General features: G+C 33.8%; 1 protein-coding gene across 3 annotated transcripts in view; it reads left to right on the top strand.

Annotated features, from left to right (window-relative positions):
• Nucleotides 1-25192, top strand: part of PACRG (parkin coregulated) — a 250937-nt gene that overhangs the window by 118257 nt on the left and 107488 nt on the right. For all 3 annotated transcript variants that reach the window (XM_055714149.1, XM_055714147.1, XM_055714150.1), the window contains exon 4: nucleotides 23651-23822. In XM_055714149.1, the coding sequence (XP_055570124.1) occupies nucleotides 23651-23822 (172 nt within the window). The remainder of the gene's footprint in view (nucleotides 1-23650; nucleotides 23823-25192) is intronic.

The raw sequence follows: 25192 nt of genomic DNA, 5'->3' as shown, positions 1-25192 counted from the left end.
TGGATGAGACTTCTTATTTCTTTTCCGGCTGTTATTTCTTCTGTGGTATTACAGTGATCCAAAGCAATGTGTGGTGTTGTTATTTTCTTTTCAGAGTTAGTGAGTAGGGTTTTGTATTTTACAAGCCTGAGAAATTTGAATATTTAAAAAAAAAAAAAAAAGAGTGAAAGGCTTCGCTGAGCTGATTGGACAGGAAAAACATTTTCTATACAAAGAAAAGCTGACTTAAAATAGGGATGATGTATAATGTAAAGGAACATTTTCTGTCTTCTTAATCAAAGATTTCTTGTATCTATTCAGCTTGAATTTATATGAAACCTTTGATAAGTATATTGCATGACAGTATGGTGTTATACAACTGTGCAAATATCCACTGGGATATTTGATTTGCTTAGGAGTATCCTTATTGTGTTCCTTTTCAAGTATATTTACGTCATGTAAAACATAATTCTCTTTCAGTTACACACATTACTTGTTTGTTATACCTTCTGACCAAAGTGATTAACTAAAGTTAAAGGTTTTGCACGTATTTCCAACTAGAAGGAAAAAGTGGTAATGGAGTTCATGTTTTTAATGCAATTTTGTTTATTTACAAGAAAGTGTGAAGTCCTGCTTTCCTAAACACTAAAGGGATTCAACAACGAGAAAAGAAACAGCTTCTAGTCATGACACCTGGGTTTTTATTCTTCACTCTGCATTGAAAGCCTAACTGCAACTTTCTCCTAGAACATATATCCTAGAACATATATGCTAGTTTTGGTCCTTTTTCTACAAGTTGATTATCTCCTTCAAAAACTGGCCCACCTCATTCACAGACAAACACAAAACATACTCTGCCCAAAATGATAATCAGAAAAGCTGTTACTTCCACAGAGATCATAGTTTCATAGAAGGAAATAGCTTAAAAAGGTTTGATCCAACCTATTACCTCATCTTTAACTTCACTGTGAGTTAAAAAAAAATATTAAAAAGCATGTGGATATTTGTATGTATATATGCATTTTTTTCTTGATTGTTTTAAGCCTTTTAAGACTCGTCACTGTCGCAGCGTAACAGTATAGAATATTACAATTGCAAAAGTTATTCTTACCTCTGAATGAATATTTTTTTTCTCAGACCTGTATGATAGAGGGTCATGTTCTACAAATTCCTTTTTATATCAGACACAAAGTCTCATTAAATTACTGGAGTATGGATTCTTCAGTGAATAAGGAAGTGTCTTTCAAGCATTGTAATATTAATTAAAATAAAACCCGTGATTTTTAAAACTATTGCAAACCTTCAAGGCTTACTGTTAAATGCATATTGAAGTTAAATAAATCTTACACTATGCTGAAACTTCTTTTTTAACAATATCAGCAGTGTTATTCGTTTGATGTGGGCATCACATTTACAAAGCAGTTTATTTCAGCTTTTCAGCTTTTCAGATTAATTTCAGGCATTCAATGTTTCAGATATTTGACAGTATTAATTTCACAATTTTTGTCTTGTCCCATTCACTGTCTGCATGCTAGTAGTTTTAGAAGAAATTTATTAAGAGGCTGTAAAACCATAAACAGGAGTGAATTAAAGGAAAAATTAGATGAGACTCACAAAGTACGAAATCAGTTGTGCAGAGTTCTACTGACAGCATTGAAGCTGGCACCTTTCTTTAAAACTTCAAAAACATAAAAAGTAATGCTGGCAATATCAGCTCTCACAAGGCATGCACAATCATATGCTTGTCATCTAATATTTACATCCACAATGTGTAGAATAAAATTTGTCAAATTAATATGTTCCTGAAAATTCAGGCAATTTTTTAATTCTAGATGTGTACCACCAGATCTAAACATTTCCTCTGTCGGTTAATACTATAAATGGTCTGACACAATGATTTTAAGGGTATTTTCCAACCTAAATGTTTCTGTGATTCTATGTGGGAGTATCTTGGTGATACTCCTTTCTTTGTCTTCTTTTGTGCACTGTTGACAAAAAGGGAGGAATGTACATAAATATTTATATACTTATACACGTGGGCTTTTATGGGCTCCACTGGAATAATGCTCTTCTGTATATTCTGGAGCGTACCATAATTATTACTTAAAAGTCACATTGCTCTCGGACTTACAGAGAGATTTTGTTCAGTGTCCTATGCCTTATTCTCTTTTTCTATATGAGCAGAGAGAAAAAAAAAAGGTATTTTCCTTGTTCAGGTAAATTTAAAAGGTACAAACCCAAGGTAAAATGACACTTTCACATACCACCTACTTTTCTACAAGTGACAATATTTAAACACAAATATGTGACTTTTTATCTTGAGTTCTGAAGTTCTGCAACAAATACTTAAGTAATTTCAGCCTTCACAGCCTGAATTTGTATTGAGGCAATGTGTTCAGGAAGCTGTCAATGCAAATATGTTTACAAAGCAGATGTGAATGCAGATAGTAGTAATCTGTCACATGAAAGAGCTGGAAAGTGAAAGCTTAGTCCAAGATAATTTTGTAACTCTGCTTTCAAAATGTAATGTTTAAATGTGGAAATGTGAAAACACAATTCAGTTAGAAAGGTTTGAAGTTCTGAATTGTGTATTTAAATAATCTGTAATATATTTTCATGGTGTTGGTTGTAGTGAAAACACCGGCTTCAGGTGACAGAAGTAGATTTTCTGCCTATGATATTTTTCATGTTTTAACTTAACCTGTTGTGATGATCTGAAAGGAGTATTTAACTGATCAGATGTATGTGATTCTTTTGATTTGCACCATTAGAAAGCAGTTTTCATGACATGCTGGTTTGATTCATCTCTCACAACAGCTTGTAAGAGATAAGGAGGTTGACAGAAAGATAGTGGATGCTAAGGGACTGCTTTTGAAGTTACTCTGAGCTGACAACTAATGAGAAGCTTTTTTTGATAACTTATCCTTCAATGTAGATAAACGTTATAGTTATTTTTAGTTTTGTTTGCAAACTGATGGATTAAGAATGGCTGCTTTGCTGTCTGTCTGTAATATAAAATCTACCCTACTACCAAACAGTTAGTTTGTTAATGCGCCTTTTCTGTGTTTTTTGTTGGTTTTGTTTTGTTTTGTTTTTCTGGTGAGAATCTTCTTTACTGTGTGTTAGAGCTAAACAGCAATGTTTTGGCATATTGAAGATGACAGGAAGTCTGAATTCAAAACTGAAGTGTTAGTGTGATTGCAGTGAATACGTTTGGCATGACATCAAGAAATATTTTTTCTCAAAATGTTAAATACATTTGGTAAGATAAGAATACTGTTGTATGTGAGGATCCCATAAGGTTATGAAGAGGTTACTTCTGAGTCTTTCTGTTGACAGAGGTTATTTGGGATGTATTTGACCAAAGTTACATGAAGCGGCAGCAGCTGGTTTTGCCTCCAGATGTCCTTTTTAGTAATCTTTTCCTTTTTTCTTTTCTCTTTTCTTTTCTTTTCTTTTCTTTTCTTTTCTTTTCTTTTCTTTTCTTTTCTTTTCTTTTCTTTTCTTTTCTTTTCTTTTCTTTTCTTTTCTTTTCTTTTCTTTTCTCTTTTCTTTTCTTTTCTTTTCTTTTCTTTTCTTTTCTTTTCTTTTCTTTTCTTTTCTTTTCTTTTCTTTTCTTTTCTTTTCTTTTCTTTTCTTTTTTCTTTTCTTTTCTTTTCTTTTCTTTTCTTTTCTTTTCTTTTTTCTTTTCTTTTCTTTTCTTTTCTTCTCTTTTCTTTTCTTTTCTTTTCTTTTCTTTTCTTTTCTTTCCTTTCCTTTCCTTTTCCTTTTCCTTTTCCTTTTCCTTTTCCTTTTCCTTTTCCCTTTCCTTTCTTTTACTTTATTTTACTTTATTTTATTTTATTTTCCTCCTAAACATGGCAGTTAAGATACTTTTGTTACCCATGACAAAATGAAAACATAATACTGTTGGGAGCTGAAGGCACTGTGACATGAAAAGAGCTATTTTTAAAGACTTAGAATTGTCATTGTGAGAATGTATAGGAGATAAGGAAGTCAAGGAAATGTAGTAATACAAATAGCTTCAGTTTCAGTGCTCTCACCTGTTATCTTCAGAAGGATTAGTTGTTCAAGAATTTTCTCATTCAAATGAGTAAATGTATCTATTTATGTGGTATCAACCATGCAGAGTTTAATTAAAAATCAGGCCTTAAACTTTGTACCTGTAACTTAGACCTGGCAAAATGATTCCAAAAGGCTAGTTCTTATACAGCCAGTCCTGCTCAGGAGGTTTTGTCTGAGGAAGATGGAATGTGAATTCTTATTGTTCTGGTCTCACAAATGGTGTGGGAGCTCTCAAGACGAGATTTATTAGACACCATATCCATTTTCAGTAAAATATCCTGGACTGAACCATGATAGAGCTAGTGCTCATGTAAAATTGTCTCCTTTGTACCATGAAATTGGTACATCAGGATATTTCATCAGTTTGGTAATACATGACAATAATCCATTATTTCAAAATTAGTGTAGCTAATGAGCCTTTGGAATAAGCTGAGGGCTTAGGTTCTGACCCATCAGCAGGGACTTCCATAGACTTTGCTGGTCACTGAACAAAACTATCATGAATATGATGGTACAATCTGAGGTTATTTCTAAACTGTGAAGTAGGTACTTGCCACTGTATATCCTGGGACACTGAGGGACCTGCCTTTATGCTTTCCAGCCTTCCCGTTTAGGTGCCTTTCCCTCTGAAGGAGGATGGAAGTTGAGAGAGGAAACAGTACATGTCCTCATACTCTCTCCCTAATATGGAGTCTAGAAACAGCTAAGAATTATCCAGTGCTTAGGAGATGGAAGCTATTCGTGTTTCACATGCAATTTAAACCACACCTTGGTCACAGCCTCAGTGTGGTTATGGACAGGCCTTAGAATTTAAGTTTGACCGGTGATTAGAAATTGAAGGATTCGATATTACTGTCACAGGCCTGACATTTCTGTCTTGTATTTTTATGTGAGGGCATACTTCACTGGCAGACAAAATACTTCTAAATAGTGTTGAGAGAACTACAATGCTTACAAATTTGAAATTAAGAAAAGATTAAATGTTGATTATACAATGCATAAGAAATCCTCAGGCAATGAAAAGTCTTTTCACAGAAAACCACTGAGACTAAGAAATTATTCATATCAAGAATCAGAACTTTAATTGTTGTTAAAATAAAATTCTGATAATTTGAAAGATACACACATCCTGCTTATAAGTTTCATTCATCAGTGTTGGAGAGAAACATGCTTTTAACAGGCATTTCTCGCTCATTCATCTGAAGTACCAGTATTAGCTAGTATGAGATGTGAGATGGTTTGCTGCTCTGACTCAGAATGGAAGATTTACATTTCTTTTTTAAAATCTGCTACCCATTATCTCTTTCTCTTTTTCCATTTTTTCCACTGTCTCCTTCCTCTTCGCAGAACTTGTGCAACAAATACCAGTCTTTGGCATTACAGTGTGCCAAACTCCCTAGCCGTTCTGCTTTTATCTGAAATCGAGACATGGCTAGACAAGTTACTTTACTTGTGATGATGAACTAGAATTTGCACAGATAACTGCTGCAGCTTGAACTGAGCTTGAAGGGGCTCAGTTATATTAAAACAAGCTTCTGTCTCCAGTTCCCACAGAGAATTGCCCTAACATCATGTCCCCTAATTCTCCACTGAAATTCCAGACTTTGCATATGATAGGAGATACTTTTCAATTATTAAAATGGAATATAATGTTTTTTTTACACTGGAAACTGTTGGTATCTAAATATTTAAAATCTTATTTTGGTCTCTTTAGGTATTCTCAAGAAGACATCTTTTTTTTTTTTTATAATGGCAATATCATGGGAGATAAAACCAGGAACATCAATATTAACAGAGTATTAAGTCTGAAATTTGATTATGATCGCTTAAATCTCAGCATATTTAATTATTTTTAGTGTTCACTATTCTATGAGAATATCCATCTTGAATGCTTGTCTGGAGTGATTAGTTGAAGTTGTTATATCATAAGGTTTAACTGATCTTACTGAATTTCATATTATAGGAACAAAGCTGTAAGTACTGTAGCAGCCACTGAATGGTCTATTAAATATAATTTGGATTATTCAAATAATGAAAGCATTTGTTACTCTTTCTAAAAATTGATTAAGAGGATTTTGAGTAATTACCTGCTTAAAACTTCTTTGGATTCCTGCAGAAATTTGGATAATTGTGTGGCTTTTGAGGTATTGTTAGGTGTAACTGATACTTAATGGTGGTATTGGAAATAATAAAAAATAGCGTCACAGGTTTTCTATAGTGCTTCAGCAATGTGTATGCAACCTGTTTTCAAGTTTATTTTCCACAGCCCATTTGACAGCTATTAATATAAATCTTTATCAGATTCCATTTTTCTTGTTATTTATTATACCACATCTTGGATATCATTTACATTTCATATAAATATATGTTTGTGTTAGCCTTTATAGTACATTTCAATCCCAACTGAGCTTACTAGCAGCCTGGAAGCTTATTGCAGTAGGGTGACAATTAAGCCTTCGTTGACATAGAAAAACATACTCCCAAGAAAGAAAATGTGTGAAAAAATTGTAGTGACAAGCTTTTGTTTTTAGCTTGTTACACAGCAAAATTAATTTTCTGCCCCAATACTGAGACAATACAGACAGTGCTAATGTACTAGTTTGGGCAAATGCCTCAGCTTAGTCCAAAGAGAGATTCATGTAGAAAAATCTATCACTGACACACCACTTATTTCACTGCATCTTCCAGACAGCAAGTTACCGAAGTAACATTACAAAAATACAAAAATTGATATAGCCATGTAAAAATTTTAGTTACTGTTTAATAAAATACACAAATATTGAAAATATTTGTATAATGGTTAAAAAAATAGACCATATTTTGCATTTTTTTGCATTTTTCTGCATTACATAGCATTATTTTGGTAGCTAAGCAGACAGTGGGATAACTTGGGTGATTAAAGACCAAGTGTAGTGCTACTGCTTTGGGACTCAGTCCATGGTAGCCTGTCTGCTTTATTATTCTTCAAAATGAGTGCAGAATTCCTAATAAGATTGCTAAGGCTACACTATACTGCATGGCAAACACACCACATTACAGTCATTGCTAAGGAAATAGGTCTGTGGAAGAAAAAGCACAAGGAATTTCCTCATTGCGTGATTGTTGTCTACTGAGGCTTCTAAAAAATTGATATCCCCATTGTATTAGTGAAGTCTATTTTTTCTTTAGTGGTGTGTCTTATCAAGCTCTACTGTGCAAAACTACTCTAATATATTGGCTTGTCTGATCAGTGTATCTACAAACTCAGTCAACTCAAACTGATTAGTGGTAGTGTATTTAGTCTGCTATGTTTTGCCTTTGAACTATTTTCCCAAAGAATATTTTCTGAACACATTTCTTCCCAGTCTGACTGTACTGCATCTTATTCACACTATAGATTGATTAGGAGATATTAATAACACTAGTATTTATGAAGCTTCTGCACTTGATGGTGTTAGCAGTGCCTGAATTTAGGGCAACTCTATCAACAATTTCTCTTGAATTTTCATCTATTTTTGAGGAGTTCAGCTCTCACATTAATTTCCAGTATCAAATCCTATCTAGGATATCCCAACATTCAAATAATAATTCTGATTTCTTACCTATCTTTTGATGTTTTCTTCAATCCTGAGGCTTTTATCTGTCCATTAGCATCTGTACTGTAGCAGTGAACTTTTCTACTGGTTTCAGTGATCCTGCCTTGCTAGTCAAAGGTATTTACCATCATCATTAACATAATTTTGAAGATTACTTTAAAAAGAAGAACACCCTCCAATTTACTTTGCATATTGTTAGAATTTAATGACTTCTGGATGCTTATATTCGAGAAAAATTAATCAGGTGGAGGAAGACCAGATATTAGTTATTGGTCTTTGCTTTTCCACGTTACTTTCTTTTCCCTTTAGAGAATGCATAGGAATGATTGCGTTCATAGGGCTACCCCAAATTCTACAACCCTTTTAACAAACAAAAATACATAGGACCTGAGAACATGACTATAATTTGGACATGAAACCATATCAAATGTAAATCAACTGTGAGTACTGACATGACAAACTAGTCCAATACAGGACTTATGCACAAAACAATGTAAACCAAACCAAAGGCAGTCACTTATTTTACCTACGTTAAATCCCTTTCTCTCCCTATTATATATGTTTATATATATATTATATTTGTTTCATATAGCCTGGGAACCAAGTAGGTGGGTTTTAAGCTTGTAATCTTATACTTATATTTGACATTGACTTGAGTTTGTTTAATTTTTATGTCCAATTTTACTGATCTTACTTATTCATCTATGCTATTTAACTGTAAATAAATATAGCTATGGCCAATGAAGTATTTGAAAAGGAAAAAAAATCATGTGTATAAGCACAATTTCTCAAGTTTTCTGCGCTAAAATTATTGTCATTTATTCTTCTGGTCAATGTGAAAACAGAACAGCTTTCCTAGTGAATCTAGGAACTCTCTTAAACATAAAACTCTTAGAGGTATCAATTTAATCTTATTAAGTAAAAGTGTAAAGATACCTATGTAGAATGCATATCAATACTATAACTTACAGATACAACATGTGTTGGCCTCCTCAGTGTATTTTTTTCAAGGACAGCTTACAAATCCAATGACCTGATATAACTTCATCTAGTAAAAACCATAATATAGAAACCTGTTTGTTTCAAACTCAGTTTGCAACACACTAGAAGACAAAGTTCATCTTTCTCTGATAAATTGGATAGAAAAGACAAAGAACTCGGCAATGATCCTGTGAAATACACTCAACTTGCTGTACTGTGTGATACTGGATTTTGTATAATGTAATTCTTGAGGTTTGAAGAGATAGTAAAGCATAGTGCTAACAACCATTTTGTGTTTAGCTATTTTACTTAAGTCCAGTTTACATTCCACAAATTTGTCTTTGGTTTACACTTTTCATTACTTTCAAAGAAAAAATGAAAAACCAACCAGAACTATCATTGCCATAGTCTACTGTTATTATTTATCTGAGCCTCTGTGGTTGTTTTTCCTGTCCCATAATTTTCATAAGATTCATCTAGCCTAAAAAAAAGTTGTTGAGTCAGTATGCTGGATGCTTCATTGTCTATTCATGTCTGTATGTTAGGATTTTATACTGACAACCACTGCCACAATATCTGCAGTATGTTCAGGCCTTAAGTACATATATTTTAAACAGAGTATTTTACTGATTTCCATAAACACTATAGATATATCTACAAAGTATATCCACAAAATGTAAGAATAATTCTGGGATCTTTGGAAAAGAATTTGGAATTGTTTCTTTGTTGTTTCAAGTATTATACAGCACTATTAAAGTAGAAAAATGCACTAATACAATATAAGCAAATCTATCATGTTTCATAGCGACAATTCTGATGTGTACATCAGTTACAAGGAAAAGAGAATGTAAGATGGCATACCTTACAATATTTTATGCTTTCTAAATACATACATGACATATATTATCTTATAATAATTAGCATAAACTTTAATTTTCCTTCTTAAATTTATCTAGACTCTCAATAACACCGACTCTATTAGCAAGAAATTAAAAACCTTTAAAACTATATACATTTTCAGCATTACAAGGCATGTGAATATAAATTTTCAAGATAAATTTAACATTGAAAGAAAAGAAGTATAATTAAAGAACATAAAACATATTATGCCAAACCTCATACTCTGACATTTAAAGTAGGGTTACTAGTCACAGTTTTCATTAGAAAATGATCCTTTACCAACTTATTCATTTGATAAGTAAGAATAACGCATTTTACTGTAAGAAATTTCACTTGAACTTAGGCCAGTGACCAGTGGGTTTACCCACATTATAGAAGCTATTTTTTAAATTTCAAGGGCAATTTTGTCTGTTACTTTTCTAACCGAACAAAATAAAGCCTTGAGTATTGCAGTACATTTTAATGTTTTGAATCCAGATTTCATCAAATTGACTCCTTTCTTCCAGGGACTTATTCTATCTTGCTGAAATGAATACAGTTTAAAAAAAAAAGTTTTCTTGAAAGAGCAAATAAATTCTTAATAAAGCAACCAGAACTACATGGGCAAAGATTTCTAAATTCTGTGTCTTAAGTCAGTGTTTGATAAACAGTTTTCCGCTTTGAAGTGTCGTAATTTTTATACCTAAGTAAATTTGTTATGGGTAACAAAATTAGAAAGATCTGTTGAATTTTCTGATTGGTATGAGTGTACTCGAAGAAAACTTCTTTGTTTGGGCTGGTATGGCATTTTTCACAGAAATCCAAATGACTATAGCTAGATAAATTATTATAGGTTAATGAATATATCACAAAGCAGCAAATGAATAATTTCAATATTTAAGTTTCTGTTGAATTTGTTGGCAACATATGATTGCAAAAAAAATCAGCAAAGGTCATATGGATGTATTGACTGAAAGTCATCTGAAGACTTCTTTCCAACTGTGAAATGCCATTTTCAGTGACACCATCAATATAACAGTTGTGTTCAATGACTCATTTCACAGACACCCATGTCAGATGCCACAAGCAACTGTAATCTTCTCCTAAAGCAGGGTTTATTTTTAAGTTTTTGAGAGTAATATTGTCTAATTAACTCAGTTTGCTTAATAGTCTTGAGTTTTACATCTGCACCAATTTGCTTATATATGCTTTGATATATTTAATATAATATTAAGAAGTTATGCAAGCAGATTTCTCTTGATTTATTTTTTTGCAAATATGTGTTCTTCACCACAGTTTGTGTAAGTCATGCCAACCTCTGCATTTATCCTAGAAAACTAACAGGGTCATAGTATGGCCTTGAGCATTGACACAGTACTGTTAAGTACGCAGATAACAGTCCCTGGTATGATTTTGTCTGTGGCTTATTTGCCTTGATAACACTCATCCATGCTTCAGGATAAGCAACTACCAAGGCTATTCACAGTATACAATTTAAAGCAACCACCCTGTTGTGTACATCAAAGCATTTAGCTGTGCAGAAATTCTCTCTTCCACACTACTGTGCATTGGGCTCAGCGAATGACTCCTGCCCTGTTTTGCTTTTAAATATAGCTATAGTTCATGCAAACATGTCATGCCATAGGTTATCAGTTCTGAAAATTCTGTGCTAGTCTTGAGTTTTGACTTATTTGGAATAATACTTATTTTCATACGTGGAGGTTTTTAACTTTTCTATGGCAGCCCAGTTGGTTTGTTCCAAAATCTGACCTTGACATTTACAATAATGTCCTGGCAATCTTGCTTCATAGTTCACTCATGAAATAGAGGACAACTTCACAGTGTTTGGTATTAGCCAGCAGATGGTGCAGTATTCCCTTCCATTTCTGAGGCTCTGTCAGTGCCTGGAATTGACTCATTTAGTACTTGGTTCACCTGTCTGCAGCTTGCCTTTGGCGACCTTTCAGCATTGCTAGCACATTGTCTCAGGTTCCACCAGACCATGACAGAAAAGTGTGAAGTAACTTCAAAGCCATCTTCCAGACTCTTAAGGGCCATGGGACAAAGCATTTCTGATGGTGGACCTCTTCTTCTTAGACAGTCCTCTGCTCCAAAACTGCTCTTTGTCCATGCTCCTCAGACATGACTACAGTCAGTGAGAATGTTTTGGTTTTCCTCTGAAGTTAGTGAAGACCCACACATTGTAGCCCTGCTTTATCCAGCTTGTTTCAGGAAGATTTGATTGCATAATTTTTTTGTTGGTAAGATGCAAGAGTTACTGGCATAGATATACAGCATTCATAGTAACTGTCCCAATGTATTTTAGCATCTATCTGGTTTCTGGATGGTTATCTGGAAATGTTCAGACATTTTCAGACGTGGGAAGTTGAACCCAAGGAGCCTATTGGGCTGGTGGATCAGATTCCCAAAAGGATGTATCATAAATCACTTTAAAAATTAGGGGATGACTTTCAAGAGTCATCAGTGAAAAGGCAATCAGTTGTGTAATTACTGATTATAACTTACGCCACACACCCCCTTACAGCTGAAGAAGCCACAAGGTAGGTCAGACACTTCTTATGTTTGCTTGACTTCACCTTACTGGAAATTTGTTTTTTCTAGTGTTTAGGTGAGTGAAGAAATCTGATGCTAAAGAGGCATATGCAGCTTAAAATATTTCACTTACTGGAGTAACCTTTTCCACCCTTATGAAAAACAAGTGGTTTTACACATTTCAACATATACAATATCCTAAATAGTATTAAACATTACTGTGATGCCTTTTTACATGAAATACCATTAAAATACTGAGCAAAATGAAACTAAACAGTTTCGTGAACTCAGTTGAAATTTGATTAGTTAGTTATATTAGCTCTAGAGATATACAATTAGAAGTCCTGAGTAATTGGGTCACCTTTACACATATTTTTTCTTTAATTAAACTTAATCAGTATGAAAATAAAGGTCAGTTTGGAGCCCTAGCATAGGTCTCCTGGGAAGTGGAGGAATGTCCAGTAGTTTCTGCGTCTTTCTTACATTTGCGACTTCATTATTAAAACGGAATAGTTTAAGTCTGGCAAGAGACTGCTGAGATGTAAGCATTTTGATTTTTAAACTGATATTTTGTTAATTTCCTTTTAGTTCAGTGAATGTGTGGACAGTAATGACTTGTATTGCCATATTTTATGTAACACAATTTGCTGTGACAAATCATTCCCTCATCTGAACCCATACTAGAAATCATTTAGTTTTTACTATATACATTTAAAATATTGTAGATCTTAGCTTCTGTGTGTCTATTAGATTAATCATGCAAGGGGTGTACCAAAAGTAGGAAACTTAAATTCATCCAAAATGAGGTGATGTTGCCTACCAACCTTCTAGGAGGAGCACTTCTCTTTGTGAGAGCTTGGATAATTCTGTTCAGTGAGCAGAAACTTTTGTTCAGCTCCAGTCAAGAACTCCTAACTAGGCCAATGTGCACCTTGCAGTGCCAATTGACATTAATAGAACCAGAGGATGACCTGACTTTCCTCCTGGAATGGTCCCCTCAGAGAGGAGATTGTACAAGGTAGGACTCATTCCACTGACAGAGCAAGTCTCACAAGGGGAGCTGCAGACCTAGAGACAGACAACTGTTCTCACTTTCCTCCCAAATAAGTCGCATTTTTTATACGAGCTTAATGAACTTCTCCCCTGCAACTCAAGGAGAAGATTGTGTTACTAGAGTCTGTAAAAACCTTTATCATCTTTCCTTGACTGGCACTGTATATATTACTTTAAGTCTTCTTGCAAAATAGTATTCCACAATTCAGAATGTTTTATGGCTTCCAGAAGGTTAAAGATGGTAGCAGCTGGAAAAAAAATATCACAAAATTTAAATTTTAAAAAGTGTTCCTTTTCTTCGTGACTCTAAAAACTTTTATTCAAGAAAGTACCCACATTAAGAAGTAATCTTTCTTAATACTGCCTATGTTTTTGACCTTTGCCTCAGGCTGGGCTCTTTACAAATCAGACCAGACTGTTAACTACAAGTCTTGGAAATAAAGAATTACCTTTCCTGTGTCTTTGCATAGTTATCAACATGATTTGGCCTTAATATTAATTAACGCAGATACCAGAATCTGCAGAACTATAAATTGCAGAAGTAATCTATAATTTGTACCTTTCTATCTTGCATTCTATCTTTACCACATTGGTAAATAATTTCCTTTTTTCAGCCAATTCCAATTCTTTGCAATATTTCATAATTTCTGTCATTCTGAGTAGTATTTTCAATTTAAAATTGTTGTCGCTTGTGAGAATATACTAAGCAGCATCATTTCTGCTGATACTCAGGGCACTCCACTATTAGTCTTTTTGCTTCTTCTACTGCAAACAGCTTTTAATTCATGAAAGGACTTGATTTTGCCTCCTGTGGCTACTAACTTAATAATCTCCTGAAAAGAACTCTATTGAAAGCTTTTTGAAATCCTAATTCAATATCTAAAGAGCCAGATATCCTTTATCTGTTATTTGGTTAACTCTTAAAATTGTGCCTTAGGTTGCTTTCAACAAGCTGAATCTGCAGAGTAGAGTCTGCAAATTTCTGTTCTGTGTTTAGCAAGCCTTTTTCGTAAGAGCAAGAGACATATAAACCCTTTAATTTAGTGTTGTAAACCAGATCGTCAGTTCTTGCTAAACTTATGAGAAAACAAGTTAAGTCACAGGGCTCTTGTGCATGTAGGATTCTGGTTATACTTCTGAGAACTATAGATTCTTTTTTAAAAATCAACCTGAAAAGTAGGTTGTTCTCATTAAAAGAATGATCCAAATGCTGTGTGAAATCAGTAAGATTAACTGTATAATAAGAAATGAATTACTAGACTGTAGACTATGTCTCCCTTCCTGTTTTGTACAGTTTTCCTTGCTTAGTAATAATGTTTAGCCAGAAATATAGAGTTACATCTTTGGAGATTAATGAAATGTGAGGGAAGAATTTTTCCGGTGTTGGTGATATAGGAATAAAACCTAAAAACTTGAATATTGGAATGGTGTATGATAGGTATGACATTTTTTTCCTCTGAAAATGCTCAGAAATCCCCCATGGCAAAACATTATTGGAGTTTGTGATCAAGGCTATAACATATTTATTCCTATAGGGAACCATCAGTAACCCCTTTCCTTTCCTCAGACTAAAGGAATAATGGAAAAAGCTTAAATAAAGAAATAGCTTAATCACATTTAGATACAGAAACATATTTGTTACACATTCGCTTTTGTTGCAAAATGCAGCTATTCCCTGTTTGGGTCGACTTTGAAATTGCATAACATATCCAAAGTAAGGTATTAATGTAGACTCACCTTAAATAATTTGAAGAAATAATCTCTTCATCTTTTCTGTTGATGAAAGTGAACACAGTATCACTGTTTTATTCTATTCATTATGGCCCTTCTGCCCACTTTCCTGCCTAGATATAAATGTCAAGAGTCAGAAGCTGATAGGAAAAGTTCATAGAATGCCCTTAATGTAGAAAAAACACTATTCTAATTTGCCTTTGAGCCATTTGGTTTTGTCATTTTTATTATATTTTTAAAAAATATTGTGTGTGAAAACGCAAATGATAATGTTTAATGACATGTTTTATATGCTTCCACAATTTCTAAAGCCATAAAACTGCCAGTGTTTCAGTATGTGTATTTCTGAAACTTAGGACAAAAATGGATAGATGAACAATTCTAGTTGTGTGTTACATTGTAGAAGTTTTTTTGGTAACTCATGCTATGGTTTAATTATTAAAACACAATAAATCTTCAGATAGTTGTTTTTAACTTTTCCCATTGACACTTTTTTTCTATGTGCCTTTGTCCCATTGTTCCCGTTTATCTCTACTTTTTCTGTTTTCTGTTATTTTTATTAAAACCAAGGATTTTCAAGTTAATTTGACAGGCAGTTTTCATGAATAATTGGCAAAGAGAAAGGAAATTAATGCCAAAAAATAAGAAAACAATTACTTGGCCACTAGCTTTCCAAATGGGATAGAATCGGTTAACACTCTCTCCTGATTTATTTTCACAATTAATTCTTGAAAAATAACATAAGAGCCTTAGGTTTCATCTTATTAAAACAGTAGCCAGCATTCTTAGATCAAAATATGATTTTTTTTTCCAGAAAGTCAATTTTAAATTTGTTCGATACTGATATACTACGTTGTATATGTTTTGTTGGGATGTACAAACTAGTCCACTCTTCTGATAAAATTTAAAGTGAACACCATATTGCACAAAGTAAATAAATGAAGATTAATATGTCTTCTTCAAAAAGGTAGTGGGAGAGCTTGCAGTCACCTCTTTGTTGTCCTTCTACCTCCAACCTCTGCCTTGGAGAGAGGGGGGTTAATCTCTACCTAGCCTCCTCCCCTTGCCTATTACTGGGACAATATTGTCCTCTTTGCTTTCTTTTTCAGAGAAGAGGTGTCCACTGGTGTCTCATTAAGTGTCTGCAAGACTGAAAGTTTCATTTTCACAATGATAATGCTTTGTGCATTTTATGTTTAAGGAACAGAGTTTGTCCTCTGATTCTTACTGGTGCTTAAGTGCAGCTGTGGGGGATTTCTCAGGTGATGTAGCTGAGGGTGGAACTTAATCTACCAGAGGGCTATGGACCCTGAGGAGTCAGTAATTCTCATTCACCTCAAAGTAGGCGTATATAATACATTTAATATTGCATGGCTATTATAAGTACAAATTATCTTTATACATCATATAATGGTCATATAAAGCAATTGCAAATGAGGTATTAGCAAAATGTAGATAAATAATGCCTTTCTATCTAAAGTTTCACTTTTATTGTGCTTGTAGAACTTTTACAACATATTAATAAATCATGTAAGGAAAAGAAATGAAACAATTGGGTGTGTCTAACAAGGTATCAGCAAGTCTTTCAGCAGCAAGAAGAATGTAACTAGATGAGCATACATTCTGAAGTAGTAGAGATACTTTTGTCTGCCACTGAGGTTATCATATGGTCCATTATTTGCTTCACGCAAACAGTTCTCAAGTACGTTCCACATTTGTCAGAGTCATGTTTACAGAGCACTTTTCTCAGGGTGCATTCATCTTCTGTTTAATGCTTCCCGTCAATTAAAAGAAAGCAATCCTTTAAGCATAGTCTACTGATATCAACTGTGTTAGAAGAATAGTAGAATTTACATGCTTTTTTAGAAATCAGTTTGCTGAGATAACCTAATGTGATCAGAATCTAAATAAATAAGAAAAAATTAACACTTAATTTCCTGTACGTTTTTTAGTTTGGGATATTTCTATATAGCAGTTTGTCCCAGTTATTTCCAATGAAGAATTAACGGGAATAAGATCTGGATATTTCATATTAGGGCAAATTGATAACAACAGGTGAGCTCTCATAACTGCCTTGCATAGTAGCATTAATGCTTTCCTATCTATATTAGAAATACTCATACATTTTAAATAACATTTGTCCTTTTCAGATCCACATCATATTGGTGGCTTATAATGATTAATTAGTCTGCTCAGCTCTTTTTCCTGTTTTACTATATCATGCTGATGAACTCCCACACAGTAGCAGAAATCATAGAATCACAGAATCATTTAGGTTGGAAAAGATCTCTAAGGTCATTAAGTCCACCCGTTAACCCAGGGCTGCCAAGTCCATCACTAAACCATGTCCCTAAGCATCGCATCTACGTAGTTTTTAAACACCTTCAGGGATAGTGATTTCACCACCTCCCTGGGCAGCCTGTTCCAATGCTTGACCACACTTTTAGTGAAGAAAGTTTTCCCAACATCCAATCTAAAACTCCCCTGGTGCAATGTGAGACCTTGCTATTAGTCTGTCACTTAAACATTGCATATGATACTATAAGGCCTATATCTCATAATCCAGGGGGCAGGGGCTGTCATCCTGTTTTTTCCTGTATGATACTCTGACCCTCTCTATATTGCCAAGACCTGCCTGATCTATATTATAAACAAAATATATATTTATAAAATCAAAATCCAGGCAGTAAAATTGAAAAGATTTATCAAAAAGTAAGGATGGAATCCCCCTTCCCCCAGAAATGGCCTAGATTACCTTCTGGATGGCATAGCTTCAGACTATTAGAGATCCATACGTGTAGCTGAGATTCTATTTCCTAAATAAAAAATAATTCTTAGGTTGCATGTATAGGAAGGGATGATTTCAGGTTGGTGTTTTACCATCTCTCTAGCTGGGGAGGGGTTTACACAAATTTATATCTTCCTTCTCCTTGCCCCCGTTTCTCATCCAACCATTCATCCTCTAGTTATTTTGGGAGTAATACGACTTTCTTGTTGACTATTAATTTTCCTCACCTCAATAACTCTAGTAAGATTAGATTGTCAGCTTCAGGTCTGGCAACTGAAAAGAAAATGTTTTCGTTATCATATGCAGGGCCATCACCATTGCCAGTAGCAATAGTTCTCCAAATAATATCTGTGCAGTATGTCTGCTGTAATGACATAAATTTGAGTATTCGATTTTCAATAACATCACAGAGGCCTTGATCACATCCAGTTCTAAGCATTGTTGCTTACAGTAGATTACGAATAGACTGGTTTTACCATCCTGCCAAGCAATTTTGATCAAATCACTTGTGTTTCAGTCATGCTTCTCATTCATATGTATCAAGCATGAGCCAAAAGTAAGTAGATGCATTTTACTGTGAGTGTTTCCCCATCATGTGAAAAGAATCCACATGGATTAGGCAGAGCAGCATCAGCTGAAAGCAGTGGAAAAACAAGGGAGAGAGGCCAATGAGGCAGTTAGTCTGCAGGGATAAACAGTTGTATTTCTTAATTCTGGAGCTATTCGTGAAGGAACCTCACTGTTCAAGTAGGAGTAATAGTTAGAAAATGATTATCAATTATATGCCACTAAAATGAGAAAGACAGTTTAGAACTACACTTACTTTAAGGTGTGCATCATAGTTGGGAACCTTTTCATATCATACTCCTCTTCAGTGTTTTCAGACTTAAATATTGCTGTGTTCCAACTTAATTTAAAAGAGCAATAGGACATCAAGATATAGAGAATACTATGGAAAACTGAATTATATCTTGCTATATAAAATTTAATAGACCAATATCTCTTTCTAGCTTTTCTCAACTATTTTTCTGGATGACAGCATTACTCTTGTAACTAACAGGGAGGTAATAGGGAATGCAGTAAATTCAAAATTATTAGCTATCTAATATTTATATATTTGAAGGGTTTTTTACATGAAGCGATATTTCAGAGCTAAATTTATATAGCCAGTACAGTAAGACTCCAAAGACATTTGTTATTATTGTTTCTTTTAATTTATCCATGAGAAGCAAATATTTTCTTTTGTTGTTTAACTTCTTGTGGGAAGTTAAATATCTGTAGAATATGCTAAAAAGGCTCTAAAGCCAGTTTGACCAAGTTAAAAAGTTTCTATTGGCGTGTTCATCTAGTTTCTACCTTGCTGTTATCTGTTTCTTTTCAAGTTTGATAATCTTCCACTTGTCTTAAGATAAGTATTGTATCATTTCATCACAGAATGCAAACTATAGGTACAACTTCCTTTTTTTTTTTTTTGACAGGACATGAATAATAATTTAGACTAAAACTTTCCATAGAGAATCTTTGTACTATGAGCCTATGCAGTATGTACTGAAATGTGAAATACAGTGGGGACTAAATGCAACAGCAGAATTGAGCTTTGAACCATAAGTACCATAAGCAGTTACCATATTAAAACCTCCATCTAATCAGGTCTGGAAAATACTAGTGAGCATTACTTGCTCTGTAGTGAAGATTAAAACTAGTATCCCATTATGAATCAAGAGACAAAAAGCAAGAAACCAAAAACTGTGAAATGCACAGGTTTCATCTTGTCTATGTGAAGAAGATACTGGAAGAAAAAAAGAAACCTTCAAAGAAGGTTGAAAGAAATCTTGTAAGAAAAATCAGAAGGGAACTTCAAAACAGACTATTCAAGATTGTTTATGCTTTTCTCTTTCCATTAACTTAGAAAACAGAGATGAAATAACTTCTATAGAATGGAAAACAAATCTTAAAAGGATCTATGATTTTACCAAAGAATCCTTACAAAATCTTTACAATCCTTACAAAAACTCCTGTTTGTCCTTATCAAACCAACAATTCCAGAGTTTCTTTTACTATACCTAATTGTAATGCCTTAGATAAACATGTTAAAGTACATAAACAGATATAGTGTTTCTAGGAGATCAAATCCAATTTGTGGATAATCATCTGAAAGACGTCTTTCATATATAATCACTTGTGTGAAATGAAATGAAGAATGAAGTTGTTTACTTATCTTAAACACTATCTTCTAAAACTCAGGTTTGCCTTACAGATTACCAGATTACTTTAAATATGATTATTTAAGGAAGGCCAATTACATCCTTATTGTCAAACTTTTATACCTTAAGTTCTCTCAAATAGCTTGCTTGCTTCATCTAACAGACAGATTAACCATAAATGTTTTTTTTACTGTTTGCAACCTGGACTGTTTATCTGGGTTTTCATTATCTCAGGAGACTTCCTTTTCACTAGAAGCTGCTTCATAGGAACAGATTTTCTGCTGGACAAATTAACTGTGATACTGCCGTTAGTTTCCTCCCATCTTGTACGTTGGTTATACATACTGATAAAACAACAATTTTCCAACTGTATATTGTTTCTTTTTCACCTAAAGAGCTTGTAGTATACATAAGTAACACGGAAGTTTCAGGAAACAGAAGATTTTACTCATTATGGTACAGTTGGTTTTGGTGTGTGATCATATTTTATAGTAATATATAAATTTTTATTAGTTGGTCTATTTACTGAAAAGTCAGAAGCTGGATTCTTACAACTTACAACCCACTAGTACAGAAGTTCATAATAATTATTGTGAGGTTTCTTGTTAAAATCCATAGCTTCAGCTTTATTGTCAGATGTGGACAAGGTTTGCCAGGAATCTGAGATTTTATCAGCATTTTTTGTGGGTGGATGTGAAAAACAAAAGAATTTTGTGGGCGTAAACAGAAAAAACACATTTTTCTCTGAACAGCTGCATAATAGCCACTTTTAAAAGCTAAATAGTAAACACAGAAGGAAAGGGTTTCACACCATAGAATGTAAGGCAAAATATTTCTGGCTTCCATATTGTGGGAGTTATTACAGAGCACAAAATGCTAAGTTAAAATTGGCTGTATGCTTGGACAGCTGACACTTCAAGAAACTAGTTAGAAATCAGAGACCTTTTCAGAGCCATGCCGGTTGCCAACCACTTATGGCTTTGGAATTAATTCAGAAATGAGGAGTACACACAAATGCTTTGTGATCTACAGCTTGTCATACCTGTATTTTGTAGAGATAAATAATAATAAAGCTTTTGTGCCATTTGTAAAAATCAGATTTGTTTTTAAACCCAGGAATCATATTCACCTTAAAGTTATTATATCACTCCTATGTCTATGTAATGTGTATCTGTAAGACAAAGTTGGTATAGAAAGGTAATATATTTTATTGACCAGTGATTATCACTGAAAAATATTGAGAAGCTTTTGAACACATAAGCTTTCTTTATATCTGAAAGAGAAAAGGCATATTTCAAGGGCAAAAAACAGCTGGAAAAAATTGCTCAGACTATCAGAAATATGACATCTTTGAGAAGAAAGATAACTAGTAGATAGAGTTGGAGGAGATATTAGTGAAGAGTGGGAGAAAATAAATGAGAGATTGTACTATATGTGTTTTAAGCAAAATAGTTGGAAATCCTCAATACAGTAATCTAACATGGATGTGTATCCATCAAGGATATTTTTCCATGAAAATAGTTTTTAATTTTGAAAGAGTTGTGAAAAACCCATGTAAGGCATGGACTCTAAAAAAAATAAAGGTGTTTTAACTTGTGAAACACACCTGCCCACCCCAGTTTAAAAAAAAGCCCACATATGACTAATTGTATCTCTCTCTTTCACATCTAAAGGTTTCCCCAGACACAAGTAGTTGTTGTAGGTTTTGTTTTTCATTTTCTGAAACTAGAACATTCAATAACAAAGAAGGCAATCTGATAAACTTACAAACTACAAATTAAAAATTAAGAAAAATATTAAAGGATGTCTTATTGTTCTGTTGACAGAGAACAGGAAAAAAAGTGCTTCTTCTTGGTCTTGGGTTTTTTTTCTGATTCTTTGACTGCCTGGCCTCTTCTTACCTGACAGAGGTTTCTCGCTGTAATGAACAACTTGGCCTCTGACAGGTTTGTCACCAGAAGTTTGTAGTTTCTCTATTGCTGTCTTCTGTTCTCAGTAACTTTGGGGGCAGACATCTTTTGCCATCTCAGAAGTATTGGCTGTAGCATGCTGAATGTCCTCAAGAAATACAAGCCCCATCAATTTAGGAATTTAAATGTCTTCTGATTCCTTTTTTGTAAAGACCTTCATACATGGTTGCTTGGTATAGTTACTTTTGAACTTTCTCATTAATTGACCCTGGGATATTGACCCTAATGACATCTAATAAAGGTGGTTTCCTTGTGAAACAAAAAGCCAATGAGCAAAAATTACAGAGAAGGCATCATATATGGTGTTGTAAAAGTAGGAAATGTGGGTTTCATTTGTTCCTTCTTCTGCATGGTTCATTACAGGGACTTGATTTCATTCACATAGGTGAACATCACACGTAGGTGAACACGATCGTTCTTTTTAGTCTTCTGTAAGATATTTAACAGTCACTGCATGTGAGACTATGTAAGTACGTAATTGGCACTACATCTGCCAATAGTGAGATGCTCAGAGCAAATGTAAAGGACTTACTTTCAAGTATCTGTTCTAATTATTTTTCATTTACCATGGATGGATCGGTTTCAACATGAAAGATTCAAGCCACCAAGTCAGTAGCTAAGATGAGCAAGGCCAGGATTCAGATCTGCTCAGAGTCAAGCAGGCAGGAAAATGAATCATGGTTGCAAACAGAGAATGTATGCCTGCCACTTGCTGACTATGGGATTTACCCGAGAAGTGTAAAACCCATGTACAGTTCTTGGCTGCTTTATGTCAGACTTTTCTTCCACAATTCAAGTGAGAATGTGATCACTGGCCCCAAATCATAGGCTGGGTATTTGTTTGCTCAACCTGACAATTTTTTTTTGGATGTGTGTAGCTTCAGCTTGGTCTATGTGAAAAAAACTTGTTAGGCGTGAAGGACGAAGCATCTACCCAATTCCAAAATATAATCTTACTGGAAAAATAAGATGGCAGCTAAGCAGTGTCTTAACAATGGAATTGGATGCCTAAAGAGATGGGTTGATCTCCAAGTGATTTTGGGGATCATATTCAGTGCAGAGAAAGTGTTTTGCTGTTGAGTCACTTCTTCGCTGTAATCAGAGCTTTGACAGGCTGAAAGCAAACAACTTCTGGTTCTCTCTGTCTGTCATGAAGCGTGTGTACATCAGAGTGCTGATGGGTAGAGGAAGGAGAAGGGAAGAAAACTAGGATAGAGTGCAAAATACCTCACAATGTCTGTATACTTGGGAGGGTTAGCACACTTTGTACTTTAGGATTGGAGGGAGATTCCTGATAGAAATAGATACCTAATTACTCTACCTTTTTTCACAGTAGAGACCCATGGAATTTCTTTACAATTCTGCTCCTGAAATTAATAGGAAATAAAATTAGGTCAATATTCTAGAAAGCTGAGAATTCTGTACAAATATTTGTATTTGTCCTATGCTGGATATTTATTTGCTGCAGGATTTTTTTCTTTTATTTGTTCTTTTGAGTATCCAAGTGAAGATGTAAAGATCAGATTTTTCTGAAATGAACAGAATATTATTCTTAAATTTGCCGCTTTGATTCCTATGGGCAACTTACAAAGAAAGGTACATAAGCAAGAATATCAGAATCTGGTACTGACTTATCAAAAAGTGAAAATATATGTGAGCATATTCATTTTCGTTCTTTTATTTAGGTCTACTACTTCCAGATTTCAATATCTGGCCATATTTGAGACTTAATGATATTCTGCAGTGATACAAAATGAATGACTAGTTACTAAACATACCTGTGTAGATGGCATGATTTACCTGATCAGCCTGATCATGTAGTATTAGTATTGAAAAATTGCATTTATTTGTTTATTTATTTTGTATTTTCAGGTAGAGATTGAAAACCTGGACTATAATTACTATTTGCCTTTGTTTTTTGATGGGCTTTGTGAATTGAGATTTCCATATGAGTTTTTTGCTCGTCAAGGAATCCATGACATGCTGGAACATGGTGGAAACAAGATTCTCCCTGTCATTCCTCAGCTCATTATCCCAATAAAAAGTAGGTGAATATGTGGGGAAAAAACCCACAAACTAAAATTGCATTTATATAATGTAGATTTTTGACAAGTTTCTAATTAAGCAATAAAACGTGACAGGCTGTAAATTTATGGAGGTTACTACAAATGTGAGTTAATTGTAAGGTATAAAGCCAGAAGGCTTGTGCCTTCAGTCACCTGGTATGTGCAGTAATCCAGAAGAACAGACTGCCTGGTTAATGTTCTTCTTATTACAATGTGGCTCTTGGTCTTTGGAAAAGTGAAGTGACATTTTTTTACCCGATTGTGTATATTTATTAGGTAAATCCATTACTGTATAAATCAGATAATCTAAAATAATGGGGAAAATCGACAGATGAAACTTATGGAATTATGTTTCTTTTTTGTCCTTTTGTTTATTCTATAGTTGTCTTATATTTATTCCCTAGATACACTTTTAATCACGATTCTCATTACTTTGCATATGCATACACTATCTAAATGGGGAGTTCTGCCTGACTAATTAATGCTGTATGTAAAATTTTGGCATTTAAAAAAATATTAAATCTGAAGTTTTAATATATTCAAACATAGATTTTTGTAGAAAAGTTATGTGAAATGTAATAAACTATTTTAATACAAGTGTAATGCCACTAAAACCCCAAGTGTAATACCACTAAAACTAAAATGTCTTTTCTTGAAACATCTAGTTCTTTAGATACATTATTTTGCCCTTTTCTGTTTCTTTAGATCAGTACCTTGAGAAGATATTATTCTGAATCATCATCCTATCCTTCTTTAGTTAGGTGTTATGATTCTTAAGCCTGCATGCTATAGCTATACTAATAGATGTTCATATTTTTTTAAACTTGGCTTCTATTTTATCGTTGATCAGTTGTGGTATAATTGTGGTATTTTGTCATATTTTCCTAGGATGATTGAGCATCCTTGCTAATACAGAAGTAAATGGACTCATTGTATTTGTGATACAGAATGAACAGAGTCAAATGGAGTTTTGGAAAAGAGGAAAGGGAATGTAGTTTGGAGCCTGATAATACTGAAATAATAGGGTTGGAAGGGTCAGAATTGTATTTTTTTTTTCCATTCATTTTATTCTCCATTTAAAAAGTATCATTAAAAAAGTCATTATCATACTGTGGATTTTTAAAATGTCACGGAATATACACTATTCAGAGTGGTTACTCTGTAACACTTGTGAAAGGTTATGGAAACTGTAACAGTTTTTTTCTCTCTAGAAGGGAAACATAAAAGAGAGGAATCATGTCATTTCGTTAAATCTGTATTTCCAACACCACCCAAACATATTTATAGTGGTATCATTTATATTTTTTTTGAAAGCTGAAATAATTTCTTCAGGAAAGACTGCAAATTT

Source organism: Falco cherrug, chromosome 6 (genome assembly GCF_023634085.1).
Source record: "Falco cherrug isolate bFalChe1 chromosome 6, bFalChe1.pri, whole genome shotgun sequence".
Taxonomy (NCBI): Eukaryota; Metazoa; Chordata; class Aves; order Falconiformes; family Falconidae; genus Falco; species Falco cherrug.
The sequence above is the reverse complement of the archived record's forward strand: the minus strand, read 5'-3'. Positions and strand labels throughout refer to the sequence as shown.